The 18,062-nt window shown below is 37.8% G+C and overlaps 1 protein-coding gene across 5 annotated transcripts in view; it reads left to right on the forward strand.

Moving 5' to 3' along the window:
- The window catches only part of DST (dystonin), a gene marked incomplete at its 5' end in the record, with an annotated part of 251,197 nt that overhangs the window by 39,461 nt on the left and 193,674 nt on the right, over positions 1 to 18,062 (forward strand). For all 5 annotated transcript variants that reach the window (XM_083857745.1, XM_083857739.1, XM_083857746.1 and 2 more), the window contains one exon: positions 11,633 to 11,694. In XM_083857745.1, the coding sequence (XP_083713871.1) occupies positions 11,633 to 11,694 (62 nt within the window). The remainder of the gene's footprint in view (positions 1 to 11,632; positions 11,695 to 18,062) is intronic.

Below are 18,062 nucleotides of genomic sequence, written 5' to 3' on the forward strand. Positions count from 1 at the left end.
TCACCCTGGGCTTCCTGCTGGTGGAGGTCCCAAGATCGTTCAAAACTTGTCATTATTTATACATTTTAGAAAACAAAGGAGTTTATGCTCATTGGCTACACATTTCTCTTATTCTATTGGCTAATGTTCATTAGTCTCTTGCTCAGTCTTTCTCTTCTTTTGAGTTGGTGGTTGTAATTTCCCACTGCTGGAATTACCTTTTACCCAATCTGAGGTGACTTCAGCACTGTTGCTGAGTTGGCTTTCCTTGTGGCCCATAAATTCTGCAATTATCAATGATACATTCTTCTCCCCAGCTTTGTTTACCTCCCCCTATGCCTGAGATAACACTTGGACAATAATACCACCTTTATCTCAAGTTCCTGTCACTGTGGCTCAAAATACAGTCCAAGTTTCAGGTATCCACAGAGGAATATTGTGGTGGAGCTTCAGTGTTGTTTGGTGGTCACAGCTGCCATCTGTCCTATCACTTGGGGTGATCTTCATTTGACTGATGATAGGCATATGAGCAGTTATTTCTTTCACATGGTTTGTCACAGTGGGAATATTTTTCTGCATACATTACCCAGGATGTGCTAACCACACCTCCTTCCACCAGGTGTGGAGTTGTCACTGCATTCTGTGCTTATCTAATGGCAAAAATTTTGTATGGCTTTAACAGTTCTTGAGGTAGGCACCTGTGATGTTAAAGTCCATACAACACAAACTTTTTTTAAAAAATTAGTTTAAATTCTGGTTGGAGAGGTAATTTAACATGGGGTGATACAGCCACAAGTCAAGGGGTGCTGCAATAAATTTTGCAGTACAAGGTATTGTCTACTGAGTTTTTTGTTGGACTACATACAGACACGTGTCTTAGTAGGTGGATGTGACATTTTCACATGGGCCTTCTCATTTAGAAGGAAGAAGTAAAATAATACTGAAAATTGAATTGGAAGCTGATTATTTTCATGATAGTTTTCCAGTACTGCTAGTTGCCATCTGTGCAGTTCTACTTCACTGGGCTCTTTGTAATAGTTCAACATGCTGTAGGGCTTAAGGGAGAGGTCTGCACAAAAGAAAATACTGTAAAAGGTCACTGAGCTTTGGGAGTTCTGTTCACAGGATGTTGTACTAATGCAATACTTACCCAGGAGTGACTCTCTGGGCACAAAGGAACTAGGCATGGAGCTCTGCAGTGCTCCAGAGGACAAGAATGTTTTCTTGTGTGGCTTCAGTTAATCTGAATCAGTTAATGATGTTTTTTACATGCCTTAATAAGAAAGTTGGATGCTCCATTGAGTTCTTTCTTTCCTTCCTAAGTGGAACAGGTTTATAGGTAACCACTATTGATTCATTATCTCCTGTGATCTGCTTGTATTTCTTGTTGATTTCTTGTCTAAATCTTCAGCTACCAACTTTGAGCAGCTGGGTCTCTTGTTTCATTTATGATTCTAAATCTTTTGGAACATTCGTTGCTGGGACTGGAAGACACTAGAGGAAATGCTTTTTGAACTTGATTTCATGTCTCTCTTCTGATTAGTTTTGAAGTAGCTACTTAACCATGCCAAAGAGCTGACTGAGATTGTATGAATTTTGAAGTCATCCCTTGGGGTTCCTCTTGGTTTTGATGTCTGTGCACACACTGAGATATAGCAATATTTCTTCCATACAGTTGTGGAAATTCTTAATTTACATTCCTGCAAATCATACCAGAAGTACAGCTCTTGTTCCAGTAGTTTAAGTTTTGCATATTATCTTCTTCATGGGATGGTAAAGCCAGGCAGGCCTGGAGTTTTAATGCAGTATTTCAGGTGTAGGACAGTTGAATTCTTCATCCTGCTTCAAGTGGAGATGCAAAGTAGTGGCAGAAAATGGTCAAGTGAAAATTTGAGTGCAGTTTCCTATGGAGCCAGATGGGTGTGCAATTAGCAAATTGTTTAATATTTTCAGGACCAAAAGCATTTATTTGCTGCCTATTGTGGTTTCATGTTCATCTGCATTTCTAGGGTTGAAGTGTATTACAGAATGTCATAAGCTTAAATGGCGAGACACTTATAGTTCAGATTTTTTGTGTGATTTTATTTTCATGTGGTCTTGATTTTGATTTTGGAAGTGGTCATAGCTCTGTCAGAATCAATGGAAGTTCAGTGATGGCTCATTCATCTGCACTTAGGATTAAACTTTGATTTCCAAAAATATCGAAAAGTCTTACTTTGTTTTTAGGAGACTATAGAACACTATTCTGTGTTGTGCCTTCAGACTTTTTATTTCAGCAAATATCTCTTGATATCAGTTATGTTAGTCTGGAGTATGAATATTGATGTTAATCAAACCCATCTGAAATTCATGCTGTCACACATGATCTGATACACTTGGGAAGCAACTACTTTGGGAAGGGTTTAGCTACAGCAGTTGTTCATAAGCTGAAAAATCTATCTGTGGCCTGGAGTGTGAATTCGTGGTCCTAGGTACAACTGATTTACTGCAGTTACTCAAAGTAGGTCGTTAAAGGATGTCCTGAGTCGATCAGCATGACTCTGAGATAGGAAGTGTACCCAAGCCATGTGGGCAGCTTGAATTCCCAGGGCTCTAGAGAAGTCTTCTCCTCCTAGCTGACTCTTGGAGTTCTTTCTCCTAGATCAGTGTCTTATATAGATTCAGGAAACTGTGCTTATTTGTTTGATTATAGAATTGTCTTGTGTAAGAAAAAATCCAACTGGTTTGAACTGCTGTGTGTACAGCTGGAGGGAGTGGTGGAGCTAATGGTATGATTTTATTGTTGAGTCTGTATATGAGAACCTGATAAGCCCATCTAATAATTTAATTTGTTGTGGGCATGAGAATCTAAATGTTGAATTTGATTTTACAGCAAGGTAGCAACATATCTTTCAGACAGAGCACTGTATTTTGCAAAACCTTTTACAAGAGCAAATAGAACAGTTTACATGTGACTAAGGACTTATTTTATTTTTTGAAGTATTTTGAAGTTGCAAGTATACTACTAACGTATCAAAACAATTAATTTCAGGTTATAATAGATAGACATATTAATCAAACAGATTATCTTGATACTTAATTGTGAAGAATTGCAGAATTTCAAGTAAGTATCATTCCAGATCACAACATTTAAACTTCTGTAATATTTTAAGTCTTCTCTCTATGAATTAATCTGCACTTTTGTTTCATTCCTTCGCTTGGAAGGCTGGGAAACTGCTGAAATGGGTCATTGGAGTTGGATGAACAAACATGCATCAAGTAAAGCACAGATGAAAAGACAATATCTTTGGATTATGTTTGCAGCTGTTGCATTCAAGACAACTTCATTGGGAAGCCCACTTAAATGATGACAATGTAATAATAAAAAAAATGCTGAAGTTTCCCAGTTTATTTTCAGTCCTTGTAGTTTTTATTGTGTGTTTTCTGCCAACTTTTATAAGACGTGCCAGTCTTTGATGCATTTATGTCTTTTGTCAAATTTAGTTCACATTCAGCCTATACATTACATTGCTCATTTCTTTAAAGACCATGTTTTGTGAAAACATTTGCATTTTTATAGCTGAATGGATACTCATAGAAATGATGTGACAATAAAATTTCCAATACCTTTTTGTAAAAGAAAATAAATATTCTGTTTGAAAAAATGTCAGACGTTCTAAACATTATTTTTTATTTAATGAGGGCTGAACCTTAATGACATAGAAGCTAATGGGGGCTTTACTTAGTGAAATTTACTGTTAACTTCACAGTGAGTGTGAGTTTGGTCTTATTTGACTGAAATTCCAAGAAAACTTTATAATTTCTAGTTCATCCTCAGCTCTTAGTGCATCTAGTTCACAGTTTAATAAAAATAGAATGTGAAGGGGAATCAGATTTCAGAATAAGTGGGCAAAACTTTTTATTCTGATTCATCTTTGTAATCATACCAGCTGTATGTGTGACCTTTCATCCCAATGTGAAAGAGAAATGATTAGTTTTCAGAGGAAATTAAACTGGAGAGAGATTTAAATTCTTCACATATTAACTGAAGCAACCAGAAAAACCAGGAGAAGACGTAAACTAAAGTTTGTATTTCATTGCTATTTAAATTAACAATGAAAAGCTTCGGATAGGTGTAAATTTTAATTTTTTTCCATAATTGTGTGCATATCTGATGTGGCATGACATACAAAGTGAAGCTTTATGCAAGTCGATTTGATTAGGAGAATGCAGAAGAGGAGTCACTCTTTTGCCAAATCACTGCTGACCTCATCATAGGGCAGCAGTTGAGTGGGGTACATTTTCTGGGAAAAACACAGGATAGATGATGCAAATTGACAAATTTCTGTTTGTGAGGGTGGCAGTTGACTGTGAGAAACATTGGGGAAGCCCCGTTTCACCTCACCAGTGTCTCCCTCTGAGGGCAGCTGGTGGTGAATGTCTTGGTAACAATACAGAAGGATCCAGGGGGACTTTTCCCATCCTTGGGTGGTGTGTGGTTAAAAGTATTGCTAGCAGTGATAGAAACACCAGCACATAATGCAAGCTTTTCTTCAAGGGTTTAAACATAAATATAAAATGTTTTGGCTGTGAGAATTTTCCCCTGGGTTTTTCTGGTTGCTGATGGAAACTTTGCTTGCATAACCTAACTTTCCCCTGTGGCACTGCATCAGTTGCAAGTTTGAGATATGTGGGAGTAGCACAGTGAGAAAGTAGCTCCTTGTGCCTCATCTTTTTCTCTGAAAAGCTACATGTGAAACCATCTTTCATGCCTCTTTGTGTATGTGTGGACCACATAAGTGGTAGTTGAAACTTCCCATCCCTGGGCCAGATGAATTGGAGTTGAAGCTTGTCATGAATGTGGAAGTGATGTAATAAGCAGAAAGTGAGAAAGAGAAATAAAACAATTGCACCTGAAAGAATAAGACTTTAAAAGTGGAGTTTAGGTTTTCATTATTTTTAAGTGACCCTCAATTAAACAATACATTTCAAGAATTTGTGCCTTACTTATTAATGCCTAACACCATTCAGTTTTGTTTGCATTTCTTAAATAGTAGGCTGTATCTTATGTGTAAGGATACTTTGTGTACTGCTTGTCTGCCTTCCTGCCTCCTGAGATTATTTTTTTCAGTTCTTTCAACAGGATGAAACCCCATCATTATATCTTATCTGAAATCTCTTATCCAGATTTCACTATCTAGACTCTTTAAATATATATATAATTTTATATATATATTGTTTGAATTCTTTCTTCTCACATGTGGACCATGCCTCTCTCTTGATCCATACTATCTTTCTTCTGTATTTTAACTATGTACCTTACCAGTCTGTCCCTAGTTATCCACTGTATTTGGCTGACAAGGCCTCCATTCAATCCTAAAAATAAAAATTAAAAAAAAAAAAAAAAAAAAAAAAAAAAAAAATCTGATGTTGACTACAAGATAAGTTCCTACAAACTGCTAACATTATTCCCTAAACTGTCCTGATACATTAATACCAACAGGGACATAAGTGAAATATTCCGAGTTCTGAGTTCTTAAATCCAAGAGGAAACAGATCAAATTAAAAAAACCCTAAAATACAGAGGGGGTAAAATATAAAATGTTGCTTTTAAGCTTGACAGATGTCTCCTACTCAGCAGCTGATTTAAAAATAGCACCATTATACATTAAAATGCATGAAATATTCTTTTGAAATATAAAATAAAAAGCACTATCTGTAGCAAAATCTGTTAGAAGAAACAAATATCTAAGAAGAAGCTGGATTCTCACGTGAAGTTACTATGAGAAAACTATCACATTTATCTAGGACTTTTGAAGGTGAATATAACAAGAACTTAGAGATCCTTTAGCCAACAATCTAAATTTTCATGCCAAATACTAAGCATACATTGCAATTCTAGTTCTCTGTCACTTTCAGTGGCTAAGTATTTCAAAGGTTTGGGTTTGGTCCTGGAACTATCACCCTTGTAGACTCGTTTATCTTAATTACTGTACTGGGGTTGAATATAAAAAACCACCTAGCCTCTGAGTCTATTTTTTCAGGGTATTTAAAATTTTATTTCTATGGGACCTTACCATAGTTTGATATTTTTACAGTAGAAGGATATATGTTTTTTTTTAATATGAGAAGGACATTGCTAAAGTATGTAAGATTTTACATGCTCTATGTCTTAATGGAGGTTTGATACAACAGCAGACAGTTTGTAGCATTGGTCAGTACTTGTACACTTTCATAATAGAGTTTTATTTTATTTGCTCCTAAATTGATCTAGGTAAGGCTATAAGTAACAATACTCACTAAGTCTATGAAAGATGATTACCTGTTATTAAGGTTATTCAACCCTTCCCTTTGAAAAAAACCTGTAGTTTTATCTTTTCAAATCAGTCTTGTTTGAACTGAGACTTTACCTTCCTTTAGACTGTTTCAGATGGTGATGGGTTTGTTGAATGTCCCCCCAGTTCCTAATTAATGACAAGAATGAATAATTGGTATAGACATGGAAGGCCTGTGAGTAGTTAAGATCAAGTTTGGATGAGCAGGAACCTCCAAGATAAGGTGTTTTAGCACGGGCTAGAGAATTGGATTTATTCCCTATTTCTTATATATTTTGTGATTCTGGGTAATGCCCTAAAACAGATGCTTTCGCAAGAGATCATACATTAATTATGCTCTATTTTCTGAATGGGATGTTGGAGATACCAGGGCCTAGCTTACAGAAGGAATGTTAGCAATACCAGAGAAAAACCTATCATGGAATGAATTTTGTATTCAGAGCTTGAAAAAATGATGAATGAATTGCTGCTCCATTTTCAACAACAACATGAAATACATTATTGAATAACTGTTTCTTAAATGAGCAGCATTTCTTCTATGCTATAGACATTAGTTTTCCAAAAAAGTACTAAACAGTACAATGTGTATTATAAATAGCAATGTTACGTATAGAAGAACTAGTGCATTTGTATATCAGTATAAATATAAGTGAGTTATATGAGTATGACATGAGTTTTCTTATATAAATATAGGAAAACCACCTATCAGGGCTTTTGCAAATACCTGGGAAAATGTAGGAAAAAACCTGTTGACTGTCTAGTCATTCATGTATGCAAACCAGTATCAGCAGAGAAGCAAACATAACTCAGCGATGCCAAAAGCTGCTTAAAAAAAGGAGATTTCTTTTTCTTAGTCTATCTCTAGGTGTTGGAACTCCAGACTTTGATATTGTCACCATTAGAATGAAGAAAGCAGCGTAGAAATTAGCAGCTCATCTGGAGAATAAGGAGCCTGTATTCCTGCACCCATTTTGCATTTTAGGCACATTGGTCTGTTCATTCAAGCTGGTGCCATCTGGTGTGGTTGCTCAGAGAAGATTTCAAGTTTGTCTTGTAGAGAGGAGCACTCAGTGACTTCCATATGAGCCCCAACAGCCCCATGCAGCACTACAGGCTGGGGGCAGAGTGGCTGGAAAGCTGCCTGTTGGAAAAGAACCTGGGAGTGCTGATCCACAGTGGCTGAGCATGAACCAGTGTGTGCCCCAGTGGCCAGGAATGCCAGTGACATCCTGGCCTGTGTCAGCAATTGTGTGGCCAGCAGGACCAGGGCAAGGATTATCCCTCTGTACTCAGCACTGCTGAGGCCACACCTGAAATCCTGTGTGCAGTTCTGGGCCCCTCACTATGAAAAAGACTTTGAAGGGCTGGAGTGAGACCAGGGAAGGGCAGTGGGGCTGGTGGAAGGTCTGGAGCACAAGTCCTGTGAAGAGCAGCTGAGGGAGCTGGGGGTGTTTAGCCTGAAGAAAAGGAGGCTCAGAGAGGATCTTACTGCTCTCTTCAACTGCCTGAAAGGAGGCTCTAAAAAGGTGGGGTTAATCCCTTGTCCCAAGCAACAAGTGACAGGACAGGAGGAAATGGCCTCCAGTTGTACCAGGGGAGGTTGAGGTTGGCATTAAGAGGAATTTCTTCACAGAAAAGTTGTCAAACATTGGACCCAGGCTGCCCAGGAAAGTAACTGAATTGTCATCCCTGGAGGTATTTAAAAGACTAACAGGTGTGGCACTTAGGGACATGGTATAGTGGTGGACTTGGCCGTTGTTTGTTAACTGTTGTTAAAGGTCTTCTCCAACCTAAGCAGGTCTGTAATTCTCTCCAGGAGAGCATAAAAAAGGCATCAATGCCATATGTTGGATTTGGTGTGATCCTTTTAGTGAACTTGGCTTCCAGAGAAACTGTCTTGATTTTCAGACACTCTGAGCCATGTAATTTTTAGTGTTTGTGAAAGGGAGCATTGCTGTTAAAAGGATCTGACTCCTGAGTTTGTGCTTGGAATTGAGGAATGACAAAAATGCACAGAAGGAGACCTTAGTTGCAGCAACTGTTTTTAAAGTCCAAATATTCTAATCTGAAACCTCTTTAGATGCCTCTGTGTTATAGCATAGGCTGTCAGAGACTGGTGGCATTTTACTGAGCTGCTTTCCAGGCACATAAAGCGTAAAAGACTTTGAATTGGTCTCATATATCAGAATTATATCCACAGGTAAAAGCAGACAAGCTTAAGTTGATTAATTAACCACAGAGGGTTTATTGTGATAATCTATAGATCAGATTAACTAGCAATATATGTTTTCTTTTTCCAACTCCTGCTTCACCTACATTCTTAAATTACCATGGCTTAATGAATATCTGGCTGCTGGGTTCAGGGTGACTCTTTCCTTGCTGCTCACTGCTGGTAAAAGGAAAATAAACTGACTTCCTTGTCTGGAAAGCTCAACATTTGTACTCAAATGTCTACTAGCGCACCCAAAAGTTCACAAAAACCCCTCAAACACAGATCCTTAATTTATTTCTCGTTATGAACTCAAGCCAGAGGGCTCACAGTTATGATTGCTCTGACAGCACATGGGTTGTTTGCTCCTGTTTTTTTTAAAAAGGGGTGTTGCTACTCTGTGTCAGCCAGGAGAAGCCCTGGTCATTCCTTGGCTCTCCTTTTCCTGAAAAGAAAAGAAGCTCTGAAGTTTTGAAGGGCAGAATGGGAGAGTGTGGCGAAGATAAAAAGGAGCAGAGAGCACAGCTGGTGGGAATCATGTGCTGCATGGGTCAGTAATGCAGCCCGGAGCTGGGCTGGCAGGGCTGCCTGCAGGACAGGGCAGAGCTCTCTGCGGGGAAGCTTCTCTCAAGGGGATTTCTGTGGCTTTCCTTCCTTAGCTGCTATTTAGGTGGTCATTCACCTGCTTTCTGCTTCATCTGGGGAGTTTCATTTGGTGTATTCTGCTCTGAGCTCAAGCACACTGGGCACTGTGGCACTGTATTTTTTTTCTTAATGTGTGTTTGCTTTTCTGGGAGCATTTGGGTTTTTGATTTAAAGTCACAGTTGTGGTGTTTTGGTGACCTTTCCCTCCCCATTAATACTGGCGTTTTTCACATGACAGGTGTCAGCTTTCCTCCTCCTTATGTATTTGGGTCTGTCAGTTACAGAATTTTTCTTAGTGATTGTGTAACATATACGTGTATATGTTACATGTATACATGTATACATATGTTATATGTATATTCCTTATATATACGTGTATATATAAGGAACGAGGTTAGTAAGCATCAATTCTTTTATGTATGTTAGCATTTAAATTGAAAGTAGGGTTGAAATGAATAGTGACTTCGTATTCTAACAAGGTACAAGGAAGTGGGTTTTTCAACCTTTGTGGTTTTTTTTCAACTCATCATGTCATCAAAGTGACATTTCCCCAAATGTAAACTTCTGTGTACTTGGTCAAAAATTAGATGGGGTTACCTTAGAAAAAAGATGTGTTGTAGACATTGTGAAATTCTGCAGTTGAGAAACTTTGTGTTCTTTTTAAAACAGCTGCTCATAATGAAACAGTTAAAAGTGAAAGTGTTTCTGGAATGATTTTGTTTCTGAGATTTTCTGTTCCCTACATTTACTGAATCAGAACTTCCACCTTATTATGATAAATAACTTACGTCAGGAATGGTGTCTTGCTAGATGAAGGCTATGGAGAAATGTATGTACAGCCAGATTTTTTTTTCCAGTAGTACAGCTTTTCTCTCTAGTTTCCCTTTCTCCTCTTTATTTGGGTCTCCAAGTAGAATAAGAGACTGTATAGAATAAGAGCTGTGAAGTGGGGGGAAAAAAGCATATGCCAGAAGCTTGGAATATCTTGAGTGGTGTGCAAAAATCATTTAGGAAACAGCAACTCTTTTGTACAGAGCTGAACATACAAGTACACTGCACATACTGCCTGTAGATTTCATTGCCACAGTGAGCTGTGGTTATAAAAGTTATAAGTGTGTTAAAAAGGATTGGAAAAAATAACAGAGAAAATATGTATCTATGACTATTAAATGCAAAGATATGAATGAGCATGTAGAAAGTCTGTGAGTCACGTAAGAGAAGTATGCAAAGGCTTCACAGGCTTTTACTTGTTTTGTTTTTGCCTCTGTGCCCCAATACTCCTTTCTCACAACTGTTAGGAAACCCCCAGTTTGGCCCAGGATGGACTCCTGTATAATGTCTTGCTGTTTTGAAAGACCACAGTATCATACCAGAGACTTGAAAGTCCTTGAAAGACCTTCTGTGAATTTATTTTAATTTATTAGTTGTTACATTTGACCAACCTGAAAACAGTATTTTTTTAATGTAAAATACAGGACCTAGTTCAGTCTTTTAGTGATGGCAGTGGGTACATGGGGATCTTGTTTTGCTTCCTGAGTTCCCTGCTCATTCTCAGCCACGCTGCAAATAGCCTGAGTCAGTGAAACAGCTGCAGTTGTGTTGTACAGGGCTGAAGGGCTCTTGCTATTTTAGGCTTGCACAGGTGGTCCCAGTCCTACTGCACTGTGACTTCTGCTCTGGAGAGCTCTGGGACAGTGACCAGGCTCTGTAGCAGTTGTACTGGCTGTGGCCCTGCTCAAATAGCTGGAGATAACTCTTGTGCTGGGGTGGTGGCTAGATTTTCTCCAGTGTAGCTTGGCAAAATGCATGCATGTGCTCCCTACCCATAAGTGGGATGCTTTCTTACCCTGAATCTATTGCTTTTATTATTTCTTCACAACATTTTGTGGGCAATCATTGATGCTAACTGCCACACCAGGGAGCAAACTGCTGGCAGTGGCTGGGTCCCATATCTGGGTTACTGGACATCCCTGTTTATTTTATAGACGGTTAAGAGTTCCCTGACTGAAGCTGTAACTAGTCCTTCTGGGTTTGAACAAGGGTGCTATTCCAGTTGAAAAGCATAATGATTGAAAAAATCAGCTTTCATATTGCAACAGATTTTCTATTGTCTGATATCTTAGTAATGATTTCATTATATAGACTATGAGTAGCATTTATAGTTCTTCAAAGTTTGCCATGACGTTTTCAGTAAATTTTAAGTGCCAGTTGACGACTTCTAGGCAGTTAGATTTTTATTACCTGAGGGACTGTTGTCCTGGAGGAACTCATCTGGAGCATCAAGAAACTTTTTAATGTCATGTTGTGATGTACTGAAAAAACCCCTCATTTCTGTGCTATTACTTAATTAGACATTTTGGAGCTTTTGCAGACTATTCTGTTTAAAATTTTTTTTAGAAAATTAATTTTATAATGGTCTTAATAAAAAATCTTCTACATCCTTTGTAGAGCTGTTAAAACATTTGTTTTTCCTTTTTACCTCTAGATGAGCGTGACAAAGTACAAAAGAAGACATTCACAAAATGGATAAATCAGCATCTCATGAAGGTGAGTTGTTATTTCTGTCATGTCTGGATGACTTATTGCTACAGTAGTGATTGTATCTTTTACTCCATGTTTGATTTCAGGATGCAGCTGTGTTACATATAAGGAAGATCTTAAATTGTGGGGTTTATGCATGTGCTTTGTCTTTGAGGAGTCATAGGGGAGTTGAAATGCTGCCCAAGGTGATCTAATTGAATGAATTTGAAATTAAAATGAGTCAAAGCTGATTTCTTTCTATAGGGCTCGGCTCATTTCTGGAATTAATGTGTCATGGCTGTAGTACTACAGTTAAGGCAAATGAAGAAAAAATATTTGAAGTACCACACTGAGGAGAGGGGAATGACCTTGAGAGAGAGATCTCTAGATCATCCTGTGGCATCAATATGCTGCTCATGGATTAGAAATAAAGGCTTTCCAGGGGCAAAAGTCACTTTTCAATATCTTTCTTTTGAATAGCAATGAACTTTGCTTCAGGGACAGACATATTATTTTAACAAAATGCACAGATTTTAGTTGACAGAGAACTAAAAGCTGTGAGTTCACCTTCACTGCATGGTCCTTCAGTTCTAAATTTAATCTGCTGTTTCAGTACCAGCTGTCTAGCCTGGACATTTCTCTGGAGAAACAGATTGTATAATTACTTGACATAACTTCCTTTGATATCCCCCCACTCCGAGGCTGAATTCATGTAAGACTCACATTAAATAAAAATGTATCTGCAAACTGTCAGAGTTGAGATTTAATTAACGAGTGCAGTGTTCAAATACTGTTGGAAAGATCTCCTTGTATTCATGTTTAGAGAAAAATAGGGTTTTTTAGGAAGCAACTTCATTGTTTCTCTGTTTCTTGTGGCTGCTCTTAGGAGTATTTGAGAAATACTGGACACTGAAACAGAAGAGAATTTCTACAGAGATTTGGATGTTTAAAACTACCTTTTTTGTTTCATATCTTTTAAAATTTTGAAACGTATGTAGCTCTTGGAAATAGTGTAATGTCAGAAACTAACCAGGTTTGGAACTGAAGTTGGACTCAATTTTGTCTTTTGCAAGAGAACTCTCTTGCAGAGGGATCTTTTGGTCCTTCTCCCCATGACTGTGCCATCAGGGGTGGTCCTGCCATCAGCCTCTGTGCAGCATACAACTGTTCTGGGGGCAGGGTGAGTCTGGAGTCACAGAACTGCTCATACCAATAGGTTTTCCTCTGGAAATTTGTTAGACCCAAGAGAAACATGCTGTATCTAGAAACAGCTGCTCCAGGGACCCCTTCTATGCAGAAGCCTCCTCCTTGTATTCCTAAAACATCCAAATGGCCCCATCTCCCTGCAGAAGTCTTTTACTTGCTACTGAGAAGACAAAAGGCAATTCTGCAGCCCTCCTTTTCTGATTTTTACCTCATGTTTAGAATGTAAGAAATGTATCCATTGTAGAATATTTCAGAAAAATTGCATTTAAAGAAAAAAAAATCTGGGAAGGTTGCCAGTACTCTGGCAGTAAAATGCAATATCCGAATTAACCATCATGCATTTCTTCATCTAATTGAGAGTAATTTTGTCATATTTATAGGGGCTACTCATGTTTTTGTGTATTAAAGAAGCATTTTAAAGATGCAGCTTCAGTTTTCTGTGGGATGTGGAAAAGCCTATCTGAAGCTTTTTGGAGGGCAGTCCTTTAATATGAGTTAAAAATAGTGCCTTATTTTACAGAAGAGCAGCATACTGAAAATGATATTTCTATACAATTTCATTTTACACATTTCTAAAACATGCACAGTCACCATTGCCATGCTGTCAACCTCTTGGGAGTAGCTTAAAAAAGATTTAGACTCTAAACCCGTAAGGAAACAAGGGTAAAGAGTTCATTGTAAATCCTTTTGCATTACTTGCCAAGGTCAATGGCCTTAGACCTTCATTTTCAAATAGTTTTGCGTTGGGTGATTGCAGAGGAATAGATACAGATAGATGAGACAGATGGGGTGTGTTGACTGTGTGTATTGCTGGCCTTGATTTTCATCTCAGATGGCTCACTTTAGAATTCAATTTATTGCTTGCTACCTCACACAAATATAGCTTGACTATAGCTCTTCCATTAGCTTGGAATTTATGTAGCAACTCAACTTTGTAGTCTGGAAATAGTTTGAAAGCAGATGGTGATACAGTTGTCAGATTTTTGTTCTTAGACATTGTTTCTAGAACAATGACTTGTGTGGAAGTTAAAATCAATCTTTCAAATGTTCTCTTATCTTTAGATGTAAGGGCATGTTTAGAAAACACGATATCATGGAAGGAATGTATGTAGAAAAAGTAGCACAGTAAGTGAGTGCATTTCTAGCAGAGACAGTGGACTTCTAATCAGTGCACTAACTTGAGCCCTCAGTTCAGCTATTTATTAAAAATAAAATTGTACTATGTAATACAAATCATATGCAACTCATATTTGTCCATTCACTGCCAATACCTTGTTTCAGACAAACCAAGATGGGAGTTATCTCATTTCAGGCATTGCAATAGGTTTATTTGAGCTGATTATCCAGACTTCTCTAGTAGATAGCTGAGGGAACAGGCCCTTTTAAATGTCCCTCCCCTAAGACATCTACCTAAGGGGATGGTGAATTGTATCCTAGAAATGCTTTTGCTCCACTTACTGTAAAAGGAAGTCAATGTGCTTTGTCTGTCATGTATAGATTCAACAAGAAGCAGAAAGGATGATAATGAAAATGGAGATATTTTGGGAAAGATCAGACCATGCATGTGGTCTGACCATGACCCCACTAAGGGCATAGGAATGCATCACATTTTAATTTCATCTTTTTTCCTTCCTATTTGTGTTCTTTGTTTTATTTCTCCTGTTTCTTTTCTCTGTCTCTGATTTCTTTTTCTTTTTTTTTTTTTCTCTTTTTCTTTTCTCATATCTTTTTACGTTTTCCCTTCCTTTCTCTTTTTCTTTTTCATTTCTTTTTACATTTTTGTTTCTTAGCTTTCCTTACTCATTCTAATTAAACTCCTATTCTCCTGCAGACCTTGAGAAAGTCCTGAATTTTCATGCTTTTATACCAGTATATCCAAGAGGTTTTGTTCTAAGTCAACAGCAATGACACTTATATGAGTTACCATCTTTTGTTGGGGAATGGCATGGAAGCCTACTGTCACTCTTCTAATTAAGTTCTATATTTATAGGATTTACTGAGTAACCACAAACAAGATGACTGATAAATATTTATCCTCCTGCTGTCTGTTGTCCATCTCTAGTTTCATTAGATTCAAAGTGTGTAAGTGCATAATATTTAAAATTCAGTGTTAGTCCTTTGTCAGTTTAGTTGAGTAGTTAAGCATGTTGTGTGCTTTGCTAAAATAGAAACATAGTCATTGCAGAAATATTTCCTGCTCATGTTCTTGAGATACCTAGTTTTAGACAAGTGTATAGTTTTAGACAAGACATATAATGTGTTATTTGCAAAATTAAGCTGTGTAAGTTATCTTTGAATTCCACAGTTTAAGGTCAAGTGGACTGTCACTAAATTTTTTTAATGCTCAAATTTTTCTTTTGAATTGATAACAGATTTTCTGAGGACTCATTGGAGGGGACTGATTGGAGCTTTAGATTTGCTGTGGCTACTGTTTGCTGTCTGATGGTGTGGCTCCAGTTTAAATGTTATCTTTTATGTCTTGTTGACATACAGACTGGAGAGGTGAGATATTGGACTTTAGACTTGCCTGCTGCTGTGGTATGAGCTTCCAGGGAGAACTCACATGCCAGTGCAGTGTGGTGGTAGGATACAGGTCTCCTCTCTTCTGTAAACCAGCCTCTGCTTCCAGCCAGTGTTTCACTCTGCTGCTGTAAAAATAGGGTGCTAAATCTTGCTAGAGCAGTAAGTAACCCTTGATGTGACAAGAGCATTTGTGGCTACAAGTTTTATTCTAGTGTAGTGTTCTCACGGTCCTAAAGCACCCAAGAAGAAATCCACGTTCCGTGAAAGTCCAGAAATTCTTCCTCTGATTTTGAAACCTCCAAACTTAAGGAAATAGTGAAGCAGGTTTGAAATACAGGTGGAAGATGAGATATGTCAGAAAAGAAAAGAAACTATTGATGAAAATGGAATAAAAGCAGATGAATAAAATTGTTGTTGATTTTCTTTTTCAAATGAACAAAAATACTTTTGTAGTGTGAGGTCTTAGTCCTGAGAGATTAAATGGGCTATTTTGAACTGCTTTGTTTCTTTTTTAGAAATTATTGTGTACAGAAAATAGGACTAAAGGCAAGGCAAGCAGAGACTGGTTAGTGATATGGTGAACACCCAGGTATCTTCCCTTCAAGAGAAACTGTTTCTTCCTTTTCGTGGAAGAAAAGGTTGTAGAGAGCCTCATAACTGACCTTTTAGCAACACTCTGGGTGCCTGGGCAGCTCCATGGAGGACGATGGATGTCCTGTCCATAGCATTGACAGGGAGCCCACCCACCTGGTGCCACCTGCAAGTGTGGGTTGGGTTTTGGGACCCTTGGCTGACCATACCGTGGGAGAAACAAGCTGCTGATGGGAGCAATGGGCAGCATCCCTTCACAGACATTCCAAAAGTCACTTCTAAAGGTGTTATTAGCAAGAAGGCTTTTGTAAGTAGCAGGACAAACTGCTTTTGAAAACTATTTTTTTAAAGCCCAGTGTTCAAAATCATATGCTGTGTTGCAGTGGTAATGCATCAGTGAGAGAGAGAGAGAGAGAGAGAGAGAGAGAGAACAGCTTTTTGTTGTGCAAAGGCTGAATGAATAATTCAAAATAGAAGCCTGAAGTTATTGATTCCTGTGTGTCCTTCAGGCAGCACATGGTTTGCAAATGGCCTCTTAGGTCGATTGCTTTGCGAAATGTTCAGGTATGACCTTAATGGCAGCAGGGATCGACCATTCCTGATTGAGCACAGTCATTCCTTGCTGAAAGCTGGCACTTCACTGACACTAGTGGTTATCATTTTAGATAGCACTACTCTCAGTATCTTCATTTTAGCCATGCAGTTAAAATGTCATTTAAAATTCCCTAGCTCTGCTTTTAGAAATGAGTACTTTGTAGCTCTACATTGGTGTTTAAAGGATGAGGCACCTGGCGTTAGTCGAATGGTAGTAGCTTTTTAAAAACTCAATTTACCACCTTTTGATTTTGAAACACACTCAGAAAAAGTGTGCTTCCTCCCCGCCCACCCCGCCCCATTTCTGTTAAATAAAATAAGACTGATTCCTTACTCTGCGGGGGCATCTGAATGAGCCTTGTATGTGTTCCTCCCAGTTTATTCTGACAGCGGTTGCAAACTATTTTGTGTGCAACTTCCATAAAATTCCACTTCATTGTGGTCCCCAGCTTACTTTAGGCATAGAGTGAAGCTAAAATATTAGTATTTTCTCCTCTACTTTGGAATTCAATTGTTTACTCTGCCCACTGTCTTATGGGCGGACAGAAGAATATTTCAGTTTTTCTCCTGAAAATTTTTGCTATTGTGTTTTCAGGACTAATTCTGAAAGGTCTTGAAGTGCTTTTTCTTTGAGACATACTCCTTCTAAAAACAAGTAAAAATAACTCTTGAAGAACATTATCACTTAATGGTGTAAAGGAAGTTTTGTTATTTTCCCTGGAAATATGCACAATTGTAGTTTACTCATTGCAAGCAATTTTTTTCAAAAATCCTTCACTTGGAGGTAAACCACACTGCTTAGTATAATCTATAGCTGTTTGCAAAGCAAACTGGGGAGTTTTTTGGTGTTTAATCAAAATTTAGATGAGGGAGTAAAGTAACCAGGAAATGGTGAGAAAAAGTAGTGACAAATGCCAAAGTTAAAGCTGCGAAAGAGGAGGAAATTGTATGAAGTTTTAAAGGCTAATGATGAATTGTATCACAAAAATATCCCTGCCAGTAAGCAAGTAAGTAAGTAAGTAAATAAATAAATAAATTCAAGTCAATAAAAACTGGGCTACCAATTTTAAGTTTATTTGATCCTCTTTAATGCATTCAGTCTTCATGACTAATTAAGAATAACTGAAACCAGTAAATTAAATATGGATGAAATATAGGGTAGCTTGAGTATATTGATATTTTTATGGCATGCAACCCTATTGAATCAGTTGAGCACATGCTTTTATGTGTGTTGGGTTTTTTTAAGAAATTGGTTTGTACAGATGCTCTATATGGAAGAATGAGTATAAGGAAAACTAAGTCTACCATGCAATGACTACACAATGAATTAAAACCACCAGAATCAATATGCATCATATTATAGACTTAATATATTAATGTATTAATTAATTCTCTTTTTGTTCAGTCCATTGTTTGCAATTAGCTCTCAGCATAGATTTTATTTAATATTATTTATTCCTTGGAGATTGCAAGAGATAAAA

The sequence above is a fragment of the Zosterops lateralis genome (genome assembly GCF_965231275.1).
Source record: "Zosterops lateralis genome assembly, chromosome: 3".
Lineage (NCBI taxonomy): Eukaryota > Metazoa > Chordata > Aves > Passeriformes > Zosteropidae > Zosterops > Zosterops lateralis.